This window comes from Hylobates moloch, unplaced genomic scaffold, assembly GCF_009828535.3.
Source record: "Hylobates moloch isolate HMO894 unplaced genomic scaffold, HMol_V3 SCAFFOLD_13, whole genome shotgun sequence".
Lineage (NCBI taxonomy): Eukaryota > Metazoa > Chordata > Mammalia > Primates > Hylobatidae > Hylobates > Hylobates moloch.
The window spans coordinates 47,673,429-47,699,395 of record NW_026652288.1 but is presented as its reverse complement, the minus strand read 5'-3'; the positions used below and the strand labels follow the sequence as shown (position 1 = coordinate 47,699,395).

The 25,967-nt window shown below is 42.5% G+C and overlaps 1 protein-coding gene across 21 annotated transcripts in view; it reads right to left on the bottom strand.

Annotated features, from left to right (window-relative positions):
* The window catches only part of R3HDM2 (R3H domain containing 2), a 183,436-nt gene that overhangs the window by 28,877 nt on the left and 128,592 nt on the right, over nucleotides 1-25,967 (bottom strand). For 5 of the 21 annotated variants that reach the window (XM_032173278.2, XM_032173279.2, XM_058426212.1 and 2 more), the window contains 12 exons: nucleotides 23,804-23,827; nucleotides 21,380-21,421; nucleotides 18,172-18,258; nucleotides 17,427-17,553; nucleotides 16,165-16,243; nucleotides 15,401-15,460; nucleotides 14,457-14,597; nucleotides 13,446-13,554; nucleotides 10,621-10,716; nucleotides 7,075-7,106; nucleotides 6,923-6,976; nucleotides 1,572-1,804 (listed from right to left, as the gene is read on the bottom strand). In XM_032173278.2, the coding sequence (XP_032029169.1) occupies nucleotides 1,572-1,804; nucleotides 6,923-6,976; nucleotides 7,075-7,106; nucleotides 10,621-10,716; nucleotides 13,446-13,554; nucleotides 14,457-14,597; nucleotides 15,401-15,460; nucleotides 16,165-16,243; nucleotides 17,427-17,553; nucleotides 18,172-18,258; nucleotides 21,380-21,421; nucleotides 23,804-23,827 (1,084 nt within the window). Of the gene's footprint in view, nucleotides 1-1,571; nucleotides 1,805-6,922; nucleotides 6,977-7,074; nucleotides 7,107-10,620; nucleotides 10,717-13,445; nucleotides 13,555-14,456; nucleotides 14,598-15,400; nucleotides 15,461-16,164; nucleotides 16,244-17,426; nucleotides 17,554-18,171; nucleotides 18,259-21,379; nucleotides 21,422-22,642; nucleotides 23,568-23,803; nucleotides 23,828-25,967 lie in introns of those variants that run through there. The other 16 variants (XM_058426225.1, XM_058426226.1, XM_058426220.1 and 13 more) reach the window with 9 other exon arrangements.

The following is a 25,967-nucleotide window of genomic DNA, read 5'->3' as shown; positions in this document are numbered from 1 at the left end:
TGCAGTGAGCCGAGGTCGTGCCATTGCATAACAAGAGCGAGACTCCATCTCAAAAAAAAAAAAGAAAGAAATGGTTGGAAAGAAGGAAAGATCTGGAAATTAGACAGCAATGGCAAACTGGAGTCAGGAAGTTATGCTATATTAAGTAGTTTGGATTTTACTATTCAGGTGATGATGCAGAAATGAACATTTTTAAGAGACTACTGATGAGTTTAGATCTGTTTTAGATTGGCAAACTGGCTCTAAAAAGGGCTAAGCAACCAGATGCAATGGCTCATGTTTGTAATCCCAGCTACTTGGGAGTCTGAGGTGGGAGGATCATTTGAGCCCAGGAGTTCAAGGCTGCAGTAAGCTATGATGGTGCAACTGCAATCCAGCCTGGATGATAGCAGACCCCGACTCTTGAAAAAGTAAAAAAAAAAAATCAATAAAAAAAAGAGCTGAGAATGGAGTAGAGATATCAGTTTGGGTGCCAGTGTCATAGTTACATAAAAGGAAATAAAAGCCTGGATAAAGGCTGAGGCAGTGGAATTAGAAAGGAGGTAACAGAGAAGGGCGGCAGAGACCTAGGGGTCAGAGGCAAAATCTTCAACACTACTGATGTCTTCTGAGGATAACTACAGAACTTCTGGGATGAGATTCAAGCAACTCTTCAAAGGGAGGAGGACGATGAAATAGAGGTCTAAATGCCCTTCTGCTAAGAGAGCAGCAGAAATAGATGGAGAAGGTTTTGTAGCAGGAGAGCTGATGGGTGGTTACAGAGCTTTCATGTGGAACATAGGAGTGTCTGCTCCTTTCCAGTGACTGAGCTCCAGAGAAGCAGCCATAGCAGCATCCCTCTAAATTCTAGCCTATTGGCTGGTATCAATTAATTACAAACAACTAATCTCTAAGGATTCCCTCTGCTCTACAAAGCCTCTACAATCTCAAGAGTCATAGAACGAAGTGGCTATCATTTTCATCTTAGTATATAACTTGAGACCTGGGCTGATATGGATGTTCCACCTTACATGAAAATCAGAGAAAATAATCTAATCATAATTAATTTTTTTTTTTTTCAATCAGGCAGAAGGTTTGAAAGAAAATGAGGAGGACTAAATCCAAGCAAGGACAATGGATCCAAAATTCAAATGTCCCTTCCCCTGGCTGTATTAGGTTTCCAGGAAACTATACTGGGACAAATGTTTTATTAAAAGTAAATATGGGCTGGGCATGGTGACTCACGCCTGTAATCCTAGCACTTTGGGAGGCTGAGGCAGGTGGATCACCTCAGGTCAGGAGTTCGAGACCAGCCTGACCAACGTGGTGAAACCTCACCTCTACTAAAAATACAAAAATTAGTCAGGCATGGTGGCGCAAGCCTGTAATCCCAGCTATTCAAGCAGCTGAGGCAGGAGAATCACTTGAACCCGGGAGACGGAAGTTGCAGTGAGCTGAGATCATACCACTGCACTCCAGCCTGGGCAACAGAGGAGACTTTGTCTCAAAAAAAAAAGTAAGTATCAGTGATGTTTCACAGGAGACAAACAAGAAGGGATGGGTATGACATGGAAGAAAAGAAGCTGTAATACCTGGCCTGGAGATCCTTCCTGCACTGCCGCCTTTACTGCTGCCGATGCTGTCACCTCGGGTAAGAATAGAGATTCCACTGAAGCTGCTGGCTTTGGTGACAGGGGGTCGCATGCTCCGGACAGAGCCATCAGAGTCCGTGCTGCTCCAAGGGCGTGGCTCCAGGGATTTGAGTTCGCTGTCTGTGCTGCTCTGGCGGCTGCTTGAGGTGCGGCTCAGCCCTTCACGGTTCCCCCTGCAGAGACCATAGTGGTCAGAGCACCTCCCACCCACCACTTTAGCAGAAGGGCTAGGAGATAATTCATTTCTATTCTCTCAATAACAAAGAATGAGTAAGAATTAAAGGGAGGATGGACACTGACTTTTTGTTAGTTGGCTGGCCAACTAAGAGTTGATGGGAGCAGACAGAACAAGATCCAGTACAGTAACAAAGAACACAGAGGCAAATCTGGAAGACAGTGCACTGGCAACTAATTTAATACATCAGACCAGAGGTGGATGGGAAACCATATACATGATGCTGAGATTGGCTGTGGTCTCTTTCCCACCCTCTGAGGGTAATCCCACACATGCAAGAAATAATGGGGAACAGAGGAGTACCAGTTCCTTCTGAAAGTTCTTAAAATAAAAGGACTCCTAGAAGTTGCTATTGCTAAAAGGCAGGAACCAATGACATGGATAAAACCCACAATGGGTCTTCCACATAACACATGTCTAAGCCAGCAGAGGTACTGCTTATGGCCACCCTTCCAGGAGTTGCAAGAAGAGTATAGTGAACTAAAGGGGCACTATGGAAAACTCAGTTTGATAGTCTAGGATTGATCCAACCTGTTTTGTGGAAATTCCATGTTACTGTCTGTGAACAATTGGTTTCAGGATCTCTAAGGGCTAAAGTCTTCAGCAAATACGCTCCTGGGACTCAGGATGGCAAGCAGCACGGGGGTTGACTGTGCCTAGTTGCCTTCATATTCATAATCCTATCTCCCTAAGCAAAACTATTAAGGAAAGGGGTTCTCCCTCTCTTATTTGGCTCTGGAAACAGCAGGGTTATCTTGATGTTATAATCACTGTCTATGATTATTAACAGCTGTATGCCTCAAGATAGCCAGGTTGGCCTGAAAACCCTGTCTTGTTGAACTGTCACTGCTTCTTAATCATTAAGCAACCAAGAACCAGCAATTTTTCTTTCATACCCCACATCCCCAACAACTAATGACCTAAGGAAACCAAATGACAACAATTACAAAGATTTTGGTAGGTATACCGAGGAATAATTACGCAAAAAATCATTGTAGTTTGGGCTCCCTTCTTTTTACCACCATCCCATCAAAAGCAAATAGGAAACCCCATTCTAATCCCACTGGCTCCAAAGGCACTAGGCTCAGAGTTATTTTAATAGAGAAAGGCATTTTTCTTAAGGGCATTAATATTAAAGAAAACACCTTTCTTTATTAGAATACCTACTCCAAAGGCACTGTAGGAAAATGGGCAAAATACATGCTAGGGTCCTTCTTTTAGGTTTTAGTCAAGCCAATCACGATGAGCTAAGAATACACTGGCACAACTGGTTAGGAACATGCTAATTCTTCCCTGCAACCCCAAGAGTGAGAGTGTGTGTGTGTGCGTGTGTGTGTGTGTGTAAGCACTTAAATGCTTTTATGTAGTTAGTGAATTAAAAAATATTCCTGTTTCTCCAAAGCTTTACCCCTTTCCTTTGGAATGCCAAAAGTAGAATGGGAAACAAGAAAGAAGTATAAGTTAGGGACTCTCCAGGAACAGAACCAGACCTGAAGTGAGAGACAACAGCTACATCTCAATGGACAAAGGCAAGTACACTAAGAGGACTCAATAAAAATGAGTGTGTTTGTGGGGTAAGGGGATACAGCAGTGGCAATAGATGAAGCTGCTCATTAGACATTAGAGCTTGAATTTTGCAAGACAAGTCCTAAAGGCCTTTTCCACTGAAGAGGAAATCCTGCCATTTATTTTCTCTTGCTACTAGAGGTAGACAGTGAACAAGGCAACTTTAAACCACATACCTTGAAAAGCTAGGGCCAAAATGGCAGCACTTCTATACTAATCCAGTTTTCCCAAGACAGTGATGACCAAACACTCAAAATGTAGACTGCCTGATGATCTGACTAACCTGGGTTAGTACACTACTACCGTGAAACTTGGAGAATCTAAGTTGAGTCTTGGCAGGAAAAAGATCAATTTTCCCTCTCTACAAATAAAAATAATTAGGGAACGCTACCCAGATTCAATTTTGAGCACTGGATTGGGTTGTGTGTATGCTGGAGAGATGGCGGTAAAGGACAAAGAGCAGTCACACCTCATATTCATGTAAAATCAGAGCTGATTAGTTTTTACAAGCAGATTTAGTGCTGGTGAAAAGTCCAGCTTGTTGGGTCTGGGGAATGGGTAGAGATGCCTGTGGAAGAGGTGGCAATAAACATCAGTAAGGCCTCACTGTGGCTTGTCAATGGAGCAGACTCTTCCAAAGAACTGGGGAGTTGCCATAGTTATTGTCAATGTGGATAATGGAGTTTGGTTTACAGGTATTTGTTTCACAAACATAAACTGGGCCAGAAAGGTGTAAAGCAATTAGAGAAGATCAGCTTCTAATCATTAGCGTTTTGGACTAGTATCCAAGTAGAGGAAGAAATTATTCCCTTAAGTGCCCACGATGCTGCGTTTTAGATGACCTAGATCTTCAATCAAAGCTCAGTTGGAAAATCCGTAGCTTAAAAGGTCTGGAGAGGGCCAGGTGCGGTGGCTCAGGCCTGTAATACAAGGACTTTGGGAGGCTGAGGTGGGTGGATCACCTGAGGTCAGGAGTTTGAGACCAGCCTCAACATGGAGAAACTCCGTCTCTACTAAAAATACAAAATTAGCCGGGCGTGGTGGTGCATGCCTGTAATCCTAGCTACTCGGGAGGCTGAGGCAGGAGAACTGCTTGAACCTGGGAGGCGGAGGTTGCGGTGAGCCGAGATCATGCCATCGCACTTCAGCCTGGGCAACAAGAGCGAAACTCCGTCTCGGGGGGGAAAAAAAAAGGTCTAGAGAGGAAAGGGCTGCACCTGCTCAGTAGATCCTTCAAGCTATTATCTGCACAGTTTGATGTAGTCTGATGCTCCACAGCCCTAATAAGAGCATCACTCTAACCAGTGAATCTGGATTAGGGCTCCAAATGTAACACTACTAAGAGAGGAAGGGGTGACATCTGTAGAGAGCTGGTGTGGTGTAGTGAAGAGGACACTAAACTAAGAATCAGCTCCATTTTTGCTTCTATTAGCCATGTAAACTTGGGCTAGCCACTTAATCTCTCTGCTTTTGTTTTTTTACATGTAATCCAGCTGACCAAATTAGGATGTTGAGAGAACTGAATCAGATAAAGTATACTCTGGTGACTGTAAAGCACTGTGCATTAATTCACACATAGGAGTTGGTTTAAAACTCCTACTTCTTGGCCGGGCGCGGTGGCTCACGCTTGTAATCCCAGCACTTTGGGAGGCCGAGGCGGGCGGATCACGAGGTCAGGAGATCGAGACCACGGTGAAACCCTGTCTCTACTAAAAATACAAAAAATTAGCCAGGCGTGGTGGCGGGTGCCTGTAGTCCCAGCTACTTGGAGAGGCTGAGGCAGGAGAATGGCGTGAACCCGGGAGGCGGAGCTTGCAGTGAGCCGAGATAGCGCCACTGCACTCCAGCCTGGGCGACAGAGCGAGACTCCGTCTCAAAAAAAAAAAAATAAAAAATAAATAAATAAATAAATAAATAAAACTCCTACTTCTTACAGTTATCCTGGGATGATCTATGACCCCGAAGTGTAGACTGTGGAACAGGAATCCTGATTTTTTGTTTTTTGTTTTTAATGTAGGGGACTCTATCTATCTCTACTACCACCAACAATGCAAGGCCCTCTCTGCCTGGGGTTTTCAGATGAACTGCAGGGCAGGATAGCCTAAGAAAAAAAGACTTGAGAGAGATGGAAAATCCTCTACCCCAAGAATGGGAAATCTCACTATTCCAATTTCCACAAGGTTTGGCTAGCTTTAGAAAGGACAACAGGGAAAGGACAACTAGAGTACTAGGAGTGAGATCTCAAATACAAGTTAGTCAGACAGTCCTTATCAGGTGTAGTAGTCAATAAGAGAGAAACCCTTTGGAAAGGGGGTTAGACCTGAATTCTAGTGTTAAATACTCAAGTTATCAGTATTTTCTAGTTTTTCTATTGGTAAATTGGGAAGAATATACTTAAAATGAGTTGGTAACAGAATAGACCCTATTCTCTTACCACTGCCTTGTATTATCCTCTGGGGTAGGATTGACAGACTGAAATGAAAGGGAGGGTCTTATACCTGCCTTGTGGAGAAATGGAGAACACTGGGAACTGGGGAAGTTAATACAACAGGTTGCACCAGCATTCAGAATAAGTAGTGAACAATCATATGAAGGACACACTTTAAGTCCATTCTAAGGCAGACAGGTCCCTTAGGTCCTTTTTTTTTTTTTTTTTTTTTTTTTGAGACAGAGTCTGGCTCTGTCGCTCAGGCTGTTTGGAGTGCAGTGGCGTGATCTCGGCTCACGGCAACCTCTGCCTCCTGGGTTCAAGCAATTCTCTGCCTCAGCCTCCCGAGTGGCTGGGATTACAGGCGCCCACCACCACACCTGGCTAATTTTTGTATTTTTAGTAGAGACAAGGTTTCACCATCTTGGCCAGACTGGTCTTGAACTCCTGACCTCGTGATCCACCCACCTCGGCCTCCCAATGTGCTGGGATTACAGGCGTGAGCCACCGCGCCTGGCCAGGTCCTTTCTGAGGTCATCTTACACATTACATTGCCTCAAGAGAAAACTACATACATAGAGATGTCCATGTATGTGTCTCTCTCTATATATATATGTATTATTTTTTCTTAAAGATATCTTTAAGAAAAAATATTCCTATGCTGGGTCAGGAATAATGTCTACACATCTTTTCCATAGATTCAGAAAAGGTTAGCCAGAAGATACCCATTCTTTTACTTTACCATAAATATGTTTGAATCTTTCAAAAATGCCCCATTCCAGCAAATTTCTGGGAGGAAGCTGTACCTATCCCAGACACACCTATTTGGTCCCCTTCACCACCTATTTAGGACTCGAAATGAAATCAGCAACAATAAAAATAAAGTCATTGACCAGGAGCCATTTTTTTAAATGGGGAAAAATATCCAATGTTGCAAAAACCACAAATTTAATTATTCCACAAGCAGCCATGCATGGAGCAAACCCACTCTGCTGAAAAGATTACAGCAAAACAAAATAAAATTAAAAATAAAAAGGAGAGATATAGATCACACAGAGGTACCTAAAAATCTGCCTTCTCTTGTGAGAGCTAGAAGAAAAGGCTTCTTTGGAGAGTCTGTTGGTTAACATCAAAGAAAAGCATCATTACAGGATTATATTAACCTCACTGGCAAAGCTCAATGAGAAGCAGGGAACATGCTAAGTGGTACTAACCTGATGTCATTTAGATATCCGTTCTGGCCAGTCTAGGTGAGGGGGAGAAAACGGAAAATAACTTATAAGAAAACAGCATGGCATGACCGAAAAGGATGTCCATGATGCTATGAATACCCAAGGTCCTCAAACCAAAGCTCACCCCACCAACAGGGAGAGAGGGGCCAGGGACAGGATGACCCACACCCACATACCCAATCTGACTTCTCACCTTTAATGGGAAAGAGCATCTGGTGGCTTTAGCCTTTGGATAGGTGTTTTTAAAAAAGAGGCTGACAAAGGCAGGAGTGTGAAAAGGAGGAAGAGGAAAGTATTAACCTAATTATTATTTCCTTTTTAGCTCTGAATTTATTGGTAACCTGGGAATAATAACTGATGTCCTTGGTCCTAAAGAGTGTGTTCAAAGGAAGGGAAAAGGGAGACAAGAGAAAGAAACTTTGTTTTTGGAAATCATCCTTAATGGCTTTTCCATTTCTGTCTCCTACGTTGGCCAAAATGAAAGACATTCTGACCTGAGACCCAAGGAGGGTGGGATATTGGGTAAGCAGTTACTTTTCAGGGCCTAGAAAAAATGAGAAAATTAAAAGCCTGAAACATTCCCTTTGGGGATCATTTCCTGACAAAGCCACTGAGCTGAGTGAAGTGAGCATTGTGGTGGATTCCCAAGCTTTAGGAAAAGGTACCAAGAGTGTCCAGCTGCTGAGCAGAGTGAGCTCCATGCAGAGCAGAGCCTATGCTGGGCAGCTTTTCCAATATACAGCTCAGGCTCCAGAGAAGGCTGCAGCAGCAGCATTTCCATCCAAACACCCTTCTTGCCACTTCCTTTCTTTTTGGCTTGCCTCCTGCTCCCACACCCAACCCCACAACTCCACCCCTAATCAGCTCCTTTAGCCAGGCTCCTCTCTACATGGAATCTTTGGAGTATGATGGGCTTTGGCCATAGTTCCTTGTCTAGACTTTCTGAGATTCCTGATGCCTCTACCACAACAAGAGTTAGAAGTGCTGAAATCAAAGTGATAAATCTACAAGGATCTAACAAAGAATACATACATTAGTAGAGGCTTGAAGACTAGAAATCAGGAGAAAAAAAAAAGAGAAGAGCTAACTTTGCCTTTGTTATGGTTGTAGGTAGATACAGTCCGCTGTTGTACATAATTAGCTCCAATACCCTAATATAAATTGTCTGTGTTTTCAGAACATCTGTAGCTTTGCTAATGGCTATCATAGTGGGGCAGTCATTTTCCAGGTGTAAGTGAAGCAGAGGAACACATCACAGATAGTCAGCTAGGTTACGATGTCACTGGTACTTCTTAATCTAAAGAGCCCAGAGCAGAGCAAGCTATTGGGAGGTGGTTTACATTAGGGGGTTAAGAGCATAGACTCTGGAGCCAGGCTGAATTCAAATACTTAGCTCTTTTGCTAACTAGCAGTGTTAACTTAGGCGGTTGTTTAATCTTTATGTGCCTTAGTTCCTCATTTGTAAAATGGGGAAAATAATATAAACTACTTCATAGGCCTAGTATGAGGACTGAGTTAATCTATATCAAGTATTAAGAACAATGCCTAAAAGATAGTAAGTGCTATATAAGCGCTTGCTACTTTTTTTTTTTTTTTTTGAGATGGAGTTTTGCTCTTCTTGCCCAGGCTGGAGTGCAATGGCACAATCTTGGCTCACCGCAACCTCTGCCTCCTGGGTTCAAGTGATTTCCCGCCTCAGCCCCCCGAGTAGCTGGGATTACAGGCATGTGCCACTATGCCTGGCTAATTTTGTATTTTTAGTAGAGATAGCGTTTCTCCATGATGGCCAGGTTGGTCTCGAACTCCCGAGCTCAGGTGATCCGCCTGCCTCAGCCTCCCAGAGTGCTGGGATTACAGGCGTGACCCACCGTGCCCGACCAGTGTTTGCTGCTATTATCCACCAACCTGTTCCGTACACAACTTAGGGGGTTATCACTGGTCACAGCCATGTACAAATGACATCTCTCCTCTCATTCCACCCAACTGGTTTGTAGGTAAAGGTAGAGAACCCTTTTTGGGCTATGGTTGAATAATTTGGAAGACGGACTTTTCTGACTCAGAATGGAAGTCTACATAATAGGAGGTAAGAAGATTCCTTCTTGGACTTTGGGCCAGAAGGTTTGTTGTATATCAGTTCCCAGTGAGGATCTCTGAGACAATGGAGCAAGTACATAGAGTTGTTCAGTTTTTTAGTTGGAGACAGTATTTTTCTAAACTAATGATGATGATGAAAAGATATATATATATATTTCCCCCCTTGGTGAGAAAGGGGAGAATGGGGGAATGGGAGGAGAGTAGTGTTCATCTAAGTATATTGATTAAAACTGACCATCTTTTGCCAGGCACAGTGGGTCATGCCTATGATCCCAGCACTTTAGGAGGCTGTGGCGGAAGGATCACTTGAGCACAGGAGTTTGAGACCAGTCTGGGCAACACAGTGAGACCCCATCTCTACAAAAAATAAAAAAGTTAGCCAGGCGTGGTAATGTGTGCCTGTAATCCCAGCTACTTGGGAGGCTGAGGCAAGAGGATCGTTTGAGCCCAGGAGGTTGAGGCTACAGTGAGCTGTGACTGTGCCATTGCACTGAAGCCTGGGTGACAAAGCGAAACCCTATCTAAAAAAATTAAAAAATAAAAATAAAAAACAAAGAAAACCCTGACCATTTTTGACAATGAAGGGAGACTGGCTTTCCCTCTTTTGTTACTCATGTGATTGTGAGATGGTGCTCATATCTGGATACTACATTTTCTGGAGATTTGTTTCCCTCTTGTACACCCACAACCTTTACTGAATTTCTGCTATTCTTCTCTTCAATCTGGTAGGCAAAGGCAACCAGATACAGGGGTACCAAGTATATTTGATATAGTCCACACATTTAAGAATAACGTTGCCTAAACTGATTCATGTTGGCTTTTAGCCCTAGGAGCTAGTCCTGTTGTAGGAAGCAAGGTAAGAAATATAGGAAGAAAGAGACTTCCTTTTCAGGTAGAGACTGGAGAGAATAGTGGTACTCTCTGTGCATGTAGAATGTGGAGCTCATAGAGGATGGATGCCAGACCTGTGCTCTAACAATCACCAACATATCCTAAAAATGAGGCTGGTCAAACAAGATGAATGTACAGCCTGTGTGAACACTATGTCTTCCACTTAGAAGCAAAGATGCCTAAAATGGATAGAGGGAGTCAAAGAGGGTAAGCAGGAGGAGGGTTTTAGAGGCAAGATTCAGACCCTGCTAAAACCATTTCTATTTTCAGTCTAGGCAAATTTACCAAATTCAGCCACTCCAAGTTATAGTTCTCTTTGTATACCATATGGCAGAATGTATTGAAAACAATATAAGTAAAAATCTGCAGCTTCCCAATAAGCCACATTTAGTTTTAGAGATCAAATCTGGGGTTGGCTGATGTTGGTTAAAATAAAACAAACAAACAAACCCAAAAACATTTGTGGAGGGTTCATTCCATTCACAGTTCCAATGATTAAGAGCTAAAAGCTATGGGCTGACAACTCTCAGAAGCTACACTTACCTCTCGGGCAAATATTCTCTCTCGGACCCTTTGATATTCCTCCTCTCTCTCTTCTATTGACTTGCTCCTCCTTCCATCCTGCAATGGAACTCTGATCTAGATCGATGAGCAGAATTAAGCTAGTTAAGTTCTCCTCGTACTGCAAGCTCACTGCACACCAGCAAGGAAGAGAAACCGGGAAAGTTTATAGTTGCCATCAAAAAAATGGAAAAAAAAAAAAAGAATAAAATTTCCAGTCCTGGAGAGGTTTCACTGGGTACATCTGACCATGCAGTTTGGGAGATCAGGTTTTCTGGATGGCTGGGGACTCTCCAAATCCCCACCCCTCCCACCCCCGCAGTATCAAGAATAACAACTATTTATAAGGACTGGGTTGCTTCCCTCTAGTAATCAGGTAGCCTCCAGTCAGTAAGGATCGAGAAAATAGCCCTGGGAAAAGGAACAACACTGCCTTAGAGGGAAAGCAAAGGACAGAGGGAAGCTGGAACGGGAGAAGAAACAGGTGTTTAGCAGAGCTGAACGTAGAGGAGGAGGTTTATAGAACTAGCACCTGGCATTATTCCTTATTTAGTCACTAATGCCATGGCCTGAAGACCCAAATCACACACAGCTCAGCAAAGAGGGCCTTGGAAATGAAATCCCAAGGGCGAAGCTAAACTCAAAGCCTAAGCATTTTTTTCCTGAACTTAGCTATATTAACTGGAGGTGGGGAAGGGGAGAGACAAATTACAGAAATAAAGAAGAAAGAGAATAGAGCAATACAAAGAGAAAGAAAAGGAGAACAGATAGAAAGAGGGGCAGAGAAAGGAAGAAAAGTAAGGTACAGTGGAGGAAGGGGAGAGACAGAGAGATAGACAAGGAAAAGAAGAAAATAGAGGATAGAGAAGAACCTTACATTCTCTAGAAAATGTAGTGAGGTAACCAGAAGGGATGACTGGGGAGATCACCACCTCTGAGTAGCCTCCCATCTAAATCCTCATCATGATCTTTCCTCTCTTGGCCTGCAATTGGTGAACACTGTCCAGGGTAGGGTGTAATAGAGTGTCCTTATCCATCCTGCTCTTGAAGGCAAGGAGTTCTAAGGGAGAAAACTCATCAAATGAATATCACCAGATTATAAAAGATTCTGACTTCCAATCCAGAGGCTTTGAAAGCTTCACATGAAGCAACTAAGGAGATTGCTGCTCTAGGCTGGTCTTCCTGATCTTTACCATCTCCAGAGGTAACCATAACTTCAAGAATATCAACCTTGCCTAGATTTAGTTCTCATTAGCTTCAAGAACCTAAATCCTACCAAATGTCCTTTTATAAATCCCATTGCAAGAAGACACAGGACCTCAAGGAGCTATATTGTCCTCAGCCCCTAGGTAAACCAATGGCAAAGTAGAAAGAACATAATGGACTTTGAGGTCAGGCAGAATCTCAGCTCTGCCACCTCCCAGTAATATAACTTTAGACAAGTAACTTAACATCTCTTAGCCTCAGTTTTCTTATATGTAAAGTGGGGATAATAACCCCCATCCGCATTGGGTTGTGAAGAGGATTAAAAGAGATAATGCATACAATGTGTTTAGAACACAGCCTAGTTCAGGGAAAACACTCAGTAAGATAGCAATTATTATGCTTATTATTAACATCACAGACAGTAAGTACACAGAAACAACCCTATTGGATCAAGCCTGAAGCTGAGAGATGAAAAGTTCACAATAGGGACAGACTCCACTTTGCCCCAGTGTGCCTCTAGGTCTGAATAATTCCTGATCCACAGAAAAAGGGTTTGGGAAAATGGAGAAGGGCATCAGGATGGAAAGGCTCTTTCTCGTTTTTTAAATTTTGTCTTTTTGTATGTTTCTTTGTTTTCAATCAGTCCCAGCGTGTTTGTCCACAATAGATAATGGCACTTTTCTCAAAAGGACTCCCTCAAATACTCAAGTAGCAAGCAGGAAAGGTCCTGGTCTCAAGACCATACAATATCCCAAGAAAACTAATTTTGACACTAGAGGTAAGATATTATTATAGTTATTAATTAGCAAGATTCATGTAGGCTCTACTCAACCACGCTCTTCAAATCGAATCCCTTTTGGAGGCCAAGCAGAGGCAGGCTGGATCTAAACCTTCTTCTTAGCTAACCCCCAAATAATCACTTACTATCTAAAGGGTAGGCTTCAGGTCAAAGCAATAGCCAGGTCCATTTAAAGGGATAGGATAGGCTGTTCCCTTCTTATTCCCACAGCAATGGATCACAAAGTGATCTATCTGAGGTTCCCAGCATCAAATGTCAAATTAACTCACTCACCTTGGTGGAAGGAGTTGGAAAAAGATTAAGGAGTTTGCAGAAAGGGATCAGAAACACCTTTATAATTGGGTAAATTAGATCACAACTTTGCCAGTTCAAGGCTAGCCCTAAGCTAGGATAAGAGTTGAAGTGGGACAAGGTAGCTATTTGTGGTTCCCAAAGAAATCCCTAACTATTAAAGAAAAAAAAGAATGAAACCAACAGTTGGATCAAGGCTGAGGCAGGGATCAACCTTGCTTTATTCTAAATGATGTGGTGTTAGAAGTCAGTGGCAGACCCAAGGAGTTCCAGGCCAAATGAGATCACCTAGCAAACCTCAGCACCATGTCTCTCTAGGGCTAAGAGGGTGGCATCCAGTTCAACAAATAAACAGTTCTCGACATTAAGCGAAAGCCAACTCAGTATAGCTCAATACATTTCTCCGTACTAAGATAGTTTGAGTTGTCTCCATCCCACAAAAATTCTTCTCCCTTCCCAGTTTCTCTTACTGCAACCTCTCTATATAGGCCCACCCCTTTCCATTCTTCACCTGGTTATCATCTCGGTCCATACTGGCATCATCTCTCTTGAGAATGAACCTCTGTTGAAATTCTGTATTCTTCTCATCCTTTATATGTTCTGAGAACCTCTGTTCAGGGCTGAGATTTGGAGAGAAATGTGAAAGGAAAGGAGCACAAAGACCCTTTTGTTAGGAAGCAGACCTATTAGGTACAGCTCTCCTAAATTACACAACTCACACTCAGGGAATTTCTGGAGTAAGGAATCCAAAAAGTCACATGCAGGTTTTAATGAAATCTTCAGGGTCTGTTCTTTATACATCTATAACTTCTCTTTCTCCATAGTTATATCTGTCCTATCAGTGAAGTGAAGAGAGGCTAGGGCCAGACTTCATGAAACATCAGTCTCTCTAGAATCTATCTCCAAGGCTCAGAAAGAGTAGGAATTAATTATATAACCAATCCCAACCCCAATCCCCTTCCCTGAAAAATACTTCAAAAAATTTTTTTGTTTGTTTGTTTTTTGAGATGGAGTCTCACTCTATCGCCCAAGCTGGAGTGCATGGCGTGATCTCAGCTCACCCCAACCTCTGCCACTGGGGTTCAAGTGATTCTCCTGCCTCAGCCTCCCGAGTAGCTGGGATTACAGGCGCCTGCCACCGCGCCCGGCCAATTTTTGTATTTTTAGTAGAGATGGGGTTTCACCATCTTGGCCAGGCTGGTCTTGAACTCCTGACCTCATGATCCACCCGCCTCAGCCTCCCAAAGTGCTAGGATTACAGGCATGAGCCACTGCGCCTGGCCATTTTTAAACTTTTTTTTTTGAAAGTAATAGAGATGGGATCTTGCTGTGTTGACCAGGCTGGTCTCGAACTCCTGGCTTCAAGCAGTCTTCCCATCTTGGCCTCCCAAAGTGCTGGGATTACAGGCGTGAGCCACCACGCCTGGCCATCTGCAAGAGACATCCTGATCCTACACCTTCCTCTTCCAACCCAGCAGGTTATCCCAGGGAAGTCTTCCCAAACCATGGTTTCCTCCCTTACATTCTTGTGTTACTAGTTTTGTTGATGATGACAGCTTTCCCAGTTTGATCAACATTGTGGTCCATCCCAAAATAGGCAGCTACCCGGTGTAATAGCATCCGGTGATATGAGGTCATCTGAGGGAACTTCTTGAACTGATTACTGAAGGGAAACCCGGGGAAAAAAAGTGAAATAAGACAAACAACTGCAATAACAACCAATTTTAATTTTTCTTACAAGTGTCTAAAGTGGAAAGTTTCTTAGGAGAAATAGACATATTATAAGGAATATAGATATTTACTAAATGGGAAGGAATATAGATATTTACTAAATGGGAACCAAACAGGTTTTTCTCAGTTTCTTTATCTACAGTATTCTGCAGATTACTATGACCTACTTTCCTCATTAAGACTACTCATTGCTGGGTGCAGTGGCTCATGCCCGTAATCCCAGCACTTTGGGAGGCCAAGGCGGGCGGATCAATTGAGTTCAGGAGTTCAAGACCAGCCTGGTCAACATGGCGAAACCCCGTCTCTACAAAAAATACAAAAATTAGCTAGGCATGTGCCTGTCATCCCAGCTACTCAATGGCTGAGGCACAAGAATCACTTGAACCCAGGAGGCAGAATTGCAGTGAGTTAAGACTGTACCACGGTGCTCCAGCCTAGGCGACAAAGAAAGACTGTCTCAAAAAAAAGACTACTTATTAAGCCCTAGGTCCCACCCACCTAGATGATGTTTAACAAAGAAAAAGGAAGACATTTAAGAATAGTAAAATCTGGGACAAGGGCAAGCTACTGAAAAGATATAAATTATTTTTCAACTCAAATCTACATAATAACTTAAAAACTTCAGTATGTTTTCAAAAATCACACTTCAAGGGGAACATCTCCTAAAATTGTACCTAAATTTATTTCCAGTGCCCCCTCCCACCTCTAATTATGTATTTCATGCAAGTAACTTACTTGTTGTCATTAATAAATTCCAGAATCTCCTGTTCTAATTTTAGCAGCATCATTCTGTCCCTGTTTAAAAAAGATTAAAACAAAACAAAACAAAACAAAAAGCAGCCCTCCCACAGACATTGAAAGCAGGGATTGAAAACACAACTTGCTCATTACAGAAGCTGAAAAAGGTATATATCCAAACCCAGTAATGAACCATAATGCTGCTAAGCTTCACTTGCCTATTTTACAATATTTTTAAAAAGAAAAACAACCCAAGTATACATTTTTCAGGTCCTCCAATCATATACTTTGTTATACCATATCAGAAATCTCACTGTTAGCAACATATTCATATAAACACATGTTATAAATCTAATCGTCATTCTATATTCCATCTTGTTATATACAGAATTTTAAAGGAATTATAATTTAGCTTATGTACAAATCAATTATTTTTTCCTTCTATGCTTTTTATTTTAGTTCCTCTTACTATCACTCCCAATGTGTGCTTTTTAATCAGTATACTCCCAAGACTTCATATTTCTTTGTTTCTACATTCTTCTTTCACAGAATTTTTCCCAATTCTTCTGAAAACAGAAACCTCAATGTAAGAGTATTTTGAATCCCTCACAGAATATAAAACTATACCTGACAAACACCAGGGGGACAGGGAGATGAGCATCCTAGATTCTAAGAATGGAAAAATTCTGGCAAGCTGTTTGGCCTCTTGGAATCTTGCTATCCCCTAACCCCTTTTCCTCTTATACCCATCATGTTATTACCTTGGGTTCTTTTTCAGTGTATTTACAAGAAATTCATGTAGGTCTATTCCAGTGGAGTCCGTATATTCCTGGCTGGAGTCTAGAACCACCACAACAAAAGAAATTAAAATAAATGAAACTGCTTTGCATGCTATCTAATCCTAAGCAGAAGTCCACAACCTAACCAGGAGAAAAAAGAATAGGAAAGCAAAATCAAACTTCCAGGGTTTTAACATAAAACCCAGAATGAACTTGATGTGCTAGATCCCAAAATTCCCCATCAGAATGACAGAAGAAAGAATCTGGGCCATAGTATTACATCAATATTACACTGAAAAGCCATCTATCATCAACAGGTATTTACTGAATGTCCTGATCAAAATATAGCAGGTTTTATTAAGGAAAATAAATTCCAGGTAAGGGCAGTCAGGGCTGAATTTTCCAGAATCTCAGTAAATATGCCCAAATATTATTTTTTAATCCTGTTTGCCTTTTCTTATCAATTATCATTTTTATGGACTATGTCTTTTTGCTACCAGTACAAGAGTTTAAAGGCAAAGATAGTCTAATAATTAGAGGCAAATCTGCATTATTTAAAAAAAAACAAAAACAGGCCAGGCGCAGTGGCTCACATCTGTAATCCCAGCACTTTGGGAGGTCGAGGCGGGTAGATCACCTGAGGTTAGAAGTTCGAGACCAGCCTGGCCAACATAGTGAAACTAAATATTGCTACAAAAATACAAAAATTAGCCAGGTGTGGTGGCATTTGCCTGTAGTCCCAGCTACTCAGGAGGCTAAGGCAAGAAAATCGCTTGAACTCGGGAGGCAAAGGTTGCAGTGAGCCAAGATCGTGCCACTGCACTCCAGCCTGGGCCACAGAGGGAGACTCCGTCTCAAAAAAATAAAAATAAAAATATAAATAAATAAATAAATATCACCCTAGCCATCCCCAAACCAAAATATAAATGGCATCTGGAGGATTTGCTACCAATGATTATCAATGTCACCATTATTCCAGAGCATAAGTAAAATCAGAATTGACTACATCGTCCTCCTATGGATAATGCCAATGCAGATGGAGTAGCTGTCTGTGGCATGTGAGCTCCTAAGGCAGGTTCAGTTGAAGAGGCAAAGAAAGTAACCTTGTTAGGCATCTCCTCAAGCAACCAAGTTAGCAGAACACTATAAATTGATGGGCCAGTAAGGCTAGCAGGTGCCAGGCTTCAGGATAAAAGAAAAGGGCACTGCCCTAGAACAGATGAGAGATGGGAAAAACTCCTTACCTCTGGACAGCATCTTCCTTGGGATCTTTTCTTTGTTTTTGTCCTTGTCTTCCTTTTCAGAGACATCTTTTGTGGACTTTTCTTCCTCCTTGTCAGAAGGGCAACTGATGTGCAATTGAATTATATCCTTAAGGGGAAAAAGGATAATCAAAGGGGGAAAAGGATTTTAACTTTTTTGCAGCTCCCTTGGAATCTCAAAGAAGGTGAATCTTGGGGAGGCAGCTCTCTCTTATAGTGTTATTTTACTAATTAAACTGTTTTAGTTTTGTTCTGTCAAGAGGGTAGAGGCACAGCTTTTTCTGCCAGCAAGCACAGCCCACTTTATGGAGAGCTCAAATTACACAGGCTGTTCTTGGCATAGGTATTGAATGGGAATGGTTCTAACCACCAGAGGGGGAGGATACACATAAGAAAATACGATCTAGCCCTGGGATCTTCTTGTCTGCATCATCCTAGGTGGTCAAGACATGAAGACCTATACTTCATGCTCTCACTATGCTGGGGTTTTTTTCTTTTTTCTTTTTTAGGGCCCCCCTCCTCTCTGGCGCAGGTCTGTCAGCACTGCCACTGCCACTGGAACCCACAGCTGGGAGGAGAGACCATGCCCTGTTTTAATACAACAGCTTTTGTTCTGAAGCACCTACTACCCTGATTTTCAAGTCTGATGTTGCTGTGACTGCCATACTACATCTTACCAAACAACTGCCAAGCGCAAAAGCTACACTTACTCCTGCAAATGACCTACCTGGGTTTCTAATGGCCCATCAGCAAATGGGGTGGAGGACTCCTCACACACTGCCAGGCTGCGCACCAACTTTAGCTTGGAATTAGACTGAAAAAAACAATTTTCAATTTTTTTTTATGTATCTTATATATTTCTTCCCTTGGTGAACATTCAGAAAGCTTTTGACTGAATGAAAAGTGTCCTCTTTGGCTCTGTTAGTTGCTGTTTCCATTAAACAGGGGTTTTTTTCACACGGGTCCTACTCACCAGTTCCTGATTCACTTGAAAGATACTTCTCTTGCTTACAGCAGTAGACATGTACAAACTGGCTACGTGGACAGATGGTAGGAAACCATTTCACTCAGCCCTCTTCTCTCTTCAGCCCCGTACTCTAATTTCAGTCTCAGAACTTTATGCAAACACATAGCAACATAGCATAGTAGAAAGACAATGGGGCTGAGAGCCAAAAGTCCTAGCTTCAACTCCTGGTTTTGTACTTACAAGCTATGAGACCCTGAGCAAATTACCTGACCTCTCCAGGTCTCTGTTTTTCCTCAGGAAAATGGCGATAAATACCTAAAATTACCTAAAAACCTGTTGTGAGAATTAGATAATATACAGTATGTAAATATACATATCATTAAATAGTGCTTAGCATACAGTAGACAATAAATGCTAAATGACTCTAAACCTGAGATGCCAAGGGTATGGAAAGAAGTGTCTAAGAAAAGAGTAAGAGAAAGGCCAAGCATGGTGGCTCACACCTGTAAACTCGGCATTTTGGGAAGCCGAGGTAGGAGGATCACTTGAGGACAGGAGGTCACAGTCTGGGCAACATAGTGAGACCCTATTTCTACAAAAAAATTTTTTAAAAATTAGGTGGCCATGGTGGCACATGACTGTGGTCCCAGCTACTCGGGAGGCTGAGGCGGGAGAATTGCTTGAGCCTAGGAGGTTAGGGCTACAGTGAGCTGTGATCATGCCACTGCACTCCAACCTGGGCAACAGAGTGAGACCCTATCTCAAAAAAACCAAAAAACAAAAAATTAAAAAAAAAAAAGAGACAGATAAAACTTTATTAACATTTGGGATTTAATGCAATAAAACCTAATCTGCCCACTTTACTTCTGCTAGCTGGTGAATCCCAAAAATATCAGAAATCCACTATGCAAATCATTTCTCTCCTAGGGACCCACCCAAAGCTAAAAACTATAGGGTGACTCATTAGAAATCTACCTATAAACATTTACTGAGACTCAATACAATAAAACCAAGGATTACAGTAAATACCAAAGTACAAAACATGACAGGTATGCTCTAAGTAGCGCAGTATAGCAGAAAGAACTTGTGAGCCTGAAGAATTAACTTCATGCCTAATTCTGCCACTTGCTACTGAATGTACTTTGTTAAGCCACTCAATCCCTATAGCCTAAGTTTCCTCATCTGTAAGATGGAGATAATAGCTGTCTTACTTATCCCAAAAAATTTGAGAGGAACTAAAGTAGCAGTAAGTAACCTTTGTTTTGAACTTTAACATCAAGCCCGTCACTATGGATCAAGCCATGTAAGGCAAGCCACAGAGCCAGTTTATCATAGTTCTTGGCCTTCTTCAAACTCAAGCCACATAGTGGCTGAGCCACTCTCCAAATTCTATCATTATTTTTTTGGAGGAACAGGGTGGCCAACCTTAATTATTACTTTTGGTGGCAATTCTTCCCAATGCAAGAAAAATTTAATACTTTACTGCTTCCCAGCTAAATTAAAAACCTATCACACACTAACACATGTAGTCTTCCCTGATAACTGCTTAAAATAATCTGTGATGTGCTAATTTTATCATATAATGATTAAAAGCAAAATCTTCTTCCTGCCCCTGGTGGCTCATGTCTGTAATCCCGGCACTTTGGGAAGCCAAGACAGGTGGATCGCTTGAGCCCAGGAGTTCGAGAACTGCCTGCGTGACATGGCAAAATCCCATCTCTACTAAAAACACAAAAATTAGCCTGGCATAGTAGTGTGTGCCTGTAAGCTCAGCTGCTTGGGAGGCTGAGGCATGAGAATCACTTGAACACGGAAGGCAGAGGTTGCAGTGAGCCGAGATCACACCACTGCACTCCGGCTACAGAGTAAGACTCCATCTCAAAAAAAAAAAAAAAAAAGAAAAAATGGCCAGGCATGGTGGCTCACGCCTGTAATCCTAGCACTTTGTGGGGCTGAGACGGGTGGATCACCTGAGGTCAAGAGTTCGAAGCCGGGCACGGTGGCTCATGCCTGTAATCCCAGTACTTTGGGAGGCCAAGGTGGGTGGATCACTTGAGGTCAGGAGTGCGAGACCAGCCTGACCAACATGGTGAAACCCCGTCTCTACTAAAAATACAAAATTACCCGGGAGTGGTGATGCATGCCTGCAATCTCAGCTACTTGGACTTGAAATGGAAGGCAGAATTGCAGTGACTGAGACCGGCATGACCGAGGCGGCCGCCTTTACCCACCTGGGCAACAAAAATGAAATCCATCTTTGAGACCAGCCTGGCCAACATGATGAAACCTCATCTCTCCTAAAATTACAAAAATTAGCCAGGCATGGTGGCAGGCGCCTGTAATCCCAGCTACTTGGGAGGCTGAGGCAGGAGAAACGCTTGAATCCAGAAGACGGAGGTTGCAGTGAGCCAAGATTGTACCATCGCACTCAAGCCTGGGCAACAGAGCAAAAAACTCCCTCTCAAAAAAAAAAACAGTAAAACATTAGGGGGAAAAAAAAGCCTGTATTTTTAGGATATCCAAAAATGTTGAGTCATTTTTCTTAGTGGGGCAGGATTTATCTTAAAGAAAACTCACAAGGAAAAAAAAAAAAAAAGGAAGGGGGAATAAAAAGACTCATATAAGCAGCCATTCTCCTAGAGAAGCTAGGAGTGAGCAGAGAAACTGGTATTTCAGCACAACTAGTATCCAGTTCTTTTAGGCTCTGTGGAAGGCTCCAGCTGGGTAGCCTTTCAGGCATCAAATGTGTATACACCTATGTACGCATACACAGTTTCCATTAGAGATATGTATGTGTATGTGTACGTGTGTGTGTGCACACTTTTGCAGGTTCACAATTGGGGTACAGAGTACAGGCAAGAAAACTCTGCCTACATAATTTGAACAAACTAGATATTCATGACAAGTCTACTTGTGAAATGTATTACTAATAACATTAGAAAAGAAGCTACAGAGGAAGGGCTCTCACCTTGGCTCTTTTCCTGGCATGACCATGGTTAGATGTCCGCCTCTGTTAGAAGGGAATTGGGAAATATTAAAGGTGGAAGAAAATCAACATGTAAGTTAAAAACAATACATGTTTATAAAGAAAAAGCACTAACTGTAAAAACCATTAAAACAACAGCCAAACTATGATGAGGACCACTTGATATGGGTTTCTCCCTACAACCTACAACTCTAACAACTGTGACAGGAAAGGGACTACAGGCCATCTATAGTCAAATCATCACTCAACATTAAGTTAGAGAATCAGAAGATGGTCATATGTGGTGGCTCATGCCTGTAATCCCAGCACTTTGGGAGGCCGAGGCAGGCGGATCCCTTGAGCTCAGGAGTTTGAGACCAGCCTGGGCAACAAGGCGAAATCCCATCTCTACCAAAAAAAAAAAAAATTAGCCATGTGTGGTGGCATGCACCTGTAGTCCCAGGTATCTGGGAGGCTGGGGTGGGAGGATGGCTTGAGCCTGGGAAGCGGAGGTTGCAGTGAGCCGAGATCGCACTACTGCACTCCAGCCTGGGTGATAAGAGCCAGACCCTGTTTCAAAAACCAAACAACAAAAACCATTAAAAAAATAAAAAAAGAGTTGGAAGACATTGATTTTGTTGGCCTATTTCACAGACTGATAAAAGTTACTTTTGGACAAACTATGGTATCCTGTCCTATTTAGGATGCTTCTGGAAATGTCACTACCATGGCATGAAAGAGTGTTTTTTCCCCCCAACCCTGTTCACAAAAGCCTATTTAATCCATAATGGATATGAAATGTGGCCCCTAACCATCACTTATAATATCTTTACAGCACAACACATGCATTCATAGTTCCAACTTGAGATACCCAAAATATCTGTTCCTATAGATGCAAAAATGGAATGAAGAGTCTTCTTCCCAAATGCCTCCCTCCCTGAGCATCAAGATACAAAGAAGGGAGCATAAAAGATAGGGATAAGACCTCCAGAGCAAGGGGAAGAGAGTGGATAAAGGTCGGGTTAGAAACTGAGGAAGATAAAGAATGAAGGCGTAAGGTGGGATGAGGGAAAGAACAGCCAATTAATAAGATTTGTAAACATCTGAGAAGTCAAAATGGGGGCTTCTGGGAAGAGGTTGGGTAGGGTTATGTATGGGGATGAGGCACTTAGGAGTTCTGAGATGTTTGGAATGGAACTCCAATGGGGCGTAGAGAGAACTGAAGCAGGAGGATAGCAGAGGGGAAACAAGTCAGAGACAGAGTACCAGCATGGCCTTGGGTAGGTGAGGATTTCTCTTTTCTTGGTCTTCTTCATTAGTTAGCAAATAACACGGCCACAATGCAAAATGGAGAACTGAGAAGGTGGATGGAAAGAATAAGAAATGATGGTGGATCTGCTCAGTGGTAAGATCTGTTGCAGTAAGGGAAGATTCATAGTCCAGAAATATGAAGCAGTATTTGTCACTACTTTTTCAAACAGGCAATACATAACACATGGCACAAAGATTCAAAAGGCATAATGGGGGTATATATAGAACAGTAAGTCTCCTTTCACAATTGTCCCCCAGATACTTGGTTCTCTCCTAAATGGTCAACCAGTATTGAAGTTCTTTTGGATATATCCAGGTATCTTTTATGCATATATAAGCTTAGTGTATGTGTACACAAAGGTTTTTTAAAAAACCAAATATATTGGCTGGGGGCGGTGGCTCATGCCTATAATCCCAGCACTTTAGGAGGCCAAGGTGGGCAATCACCTGAAGTCAGGAGTTCAAGGCCAGCCTGGCCAACATGGCAAAACCCTGTCTCTACTAAAAAATACCAAAATTAGCCAGGCGTGGTGGTGGGCACCCGTAATCCCAGCTACTTGGGAAGCTGAGGCAGGAGAATTGCTTGAACTTGGGAGGTGGAGGTTGCAGTGAGCTGAGACTGAGACACTGCACTCCAGCCTGAGCAACAGAGCAAGGCTCTGTTTCAAAAAAATAAAAATAAAAATAAACATATTATGCATACTACTGTGAACCTTGCTTTTAAACTTTTTTCATGAGTATCATTCTATAGAAGATCTACCCCATTTTAAATGGCTACATAGTATTCCACTGTGTAGCTATACTATAACTTATTTTACCAGTCTCTGTTTCACCATTTAGGATGTTTCTGACCTTTTGTTAGTATAAATAATGACCATATCATTGAATATATATAAATATAGTATATCTGTAGTCCATTTAAAAGTTTTTTATAAAGTATTCCTAAATTGCCCCTCAAAGTGGTTGTACCAATTCAGACTCTTACCAACAATATATGAATGAATCTGCTTATTTCCCAGAATGGATAGTTTTAACAGCCAAACATATATTAAAAGCCTAATATACACCATGTTATCATGCTAGCTACTGGAGGATATGGAGATAAAAGGCACAAACCTTGTCAAAAAGGAACTCATAATCCTGTTGGAGAAGACAGACAAACAGACAATTACAATACAGTACATTAAGTGTACTAGAGAGGTACTCATGGAGTGCTACAGCACACAGCAGAAGCATCTGACTCAGACCTAGCAACCCATAGATTCATACATTTACAGATATTGAGTGCCTGCTATGTGCAAGGCACTGTGTTGGCCTTAGAGATACAATGGTGAGCCAAAATTGACCTAATCCTGGGCCTCGTAGTGCTTATAGTTCTGTAAGGATGACAGACATTAATCAAAGAATTATACTATATAGACCTGCAATAGGTGAATAAGGTTTTCAAAGGCTTCCTAGAGAAAGACATCATCTGGATTGAGTTTTGAAGGATAAATAGGCATTAGACAGATGTTGGTAGGGGTGGGAGTTGGAGGAGGTCAGGATAAGAATATTAAGGAATGAAGGGCATTCCGGGCAGAGAAAGCATGTACAAAAGCATGCTTTCCCCAAATTTTCAGCTCCTATTTATAACAGGGACCAAGGAATCAGATAATGCTGATGCACTGGATGTCAGAGGTGATGGCTGACAGGCAAGAGACTAGGTCACAATATAACATGCTGAGAAATATTGGACTTGGCTTAAGGCAGTAAGACACACAGAATGTTTGAAGAGGGTTAACACAGGCAGTTCTTTATTTCACAACCACCTTTCTAAAACAATATGGTACATTTATCAAAAGGGATTACAAGTTTAAAGGCAGAAAGCCCAACTAAGAGGCCTTACCAAGTTGGCTATTTTTTTTTTTTTTTTTTTTGAGATGGAGTCTCACTCTGTTGCCAGGCTGGAGTGCAGTGGTGTCATCTCAGCTCACTGCAACCTCCACCTCCTAGGTTCAAGCGATTCTCCTGCCTCAGCCTCCCGAGTAGCTGGGACTACAGGCACGCGTCACCACACCCAGCTACTTTTTTTGTATTTTTAGTAGAGATGGGATTTCACCATGTTGGCCAGGATGGGCTCGATCTCTTGACCTCATGATCCACTCACCTTGGCCTCCCAAAGTGCTGGGATTACAGGCGTGAGCCACCACGCCCGGCCTCCAAGTTGGCTAAAGGACATTCTTGGTTGGGCGTGGCGGCTCACGCCTATAATCCCAGCACTTTGGGAGGCTGAGGTGGGTGGATCACCTGATGTCAGGACATTGAGACCAGCCTGGCCAACATGGTGAAACCCTGTCTCTACTAAAAATACAAAAATTAGCCAGGCATGGTGGCATGCACCTGTAGTCCCAGCTACTTGGGAGGCCGAGGCAGGAGAATCACTTGAACCTGGCAGGCAGACGTTACAGTGAGCCAAGATCGCGCCACTGCGCTCCAGCCTGGGTGACAGAGTGAGACTCCATCTCAAAACAAAAAAAAGGACACACCTAAATTCAGTATGTGTTGAGGACTTGCCCATTCTAAACAGAATCTCAGAACCTGCATTTTCTAGCATTGTTTCCATGCAAAAGATGTTCTGAGTTTCACTTGCTGATCCCAAGGATATATCTCACACATTATATGTAATGAATATCCCTTTTCCCCAAACTTTTCAGCTCCAGTTCATAACAGGGACTTTTTTGAAAGGACCACTTGGATTCTTGGGGAGACTTCCAGGGTGTAAAACCTGTAAAACCTGGAGAAGCAGAAATGCTGTTTTTTTTGGTTTTTTTTTTTTTTTTTTTTTGAGACAGGGTCTCACTGTCACCCAGGCCGGAGTGCAGTGGTGCGATTTTGGGCTACTGCAACCTCCACCTCCCAGGGGTTCAAGTGATTCTCCTGCCTCATCTTCCTGAGTAGCTGGGATTACAGGCATGCGCCACCAGGCCCAGCTAATTTTTGTATTTTTAGTAGAGATGGGGTTTCGCCATGTTGGCCAGGCTGGTCTCTAACTCCTGACCTCAAGTGATCCACCTGCCTGGGCCTCCCAAAGTGCTGGGATTATAGGCATGAGCCACTGCACCCAGCCATGCTCTTTTTTTTTTTTTTTCTGAGACAGGGTCTCACTCTGTCGCCCAGGCTGGAGTGCAGTGGTACAGTCTTGACTCACCGCAACCTCTGCCTCCCAGGTTCAAGCAATTCTCCTGCTTTAGCCTCCCAAGTAGCTGGGATTACAGGGACGCGCCACATGCCCGGCTCAGCA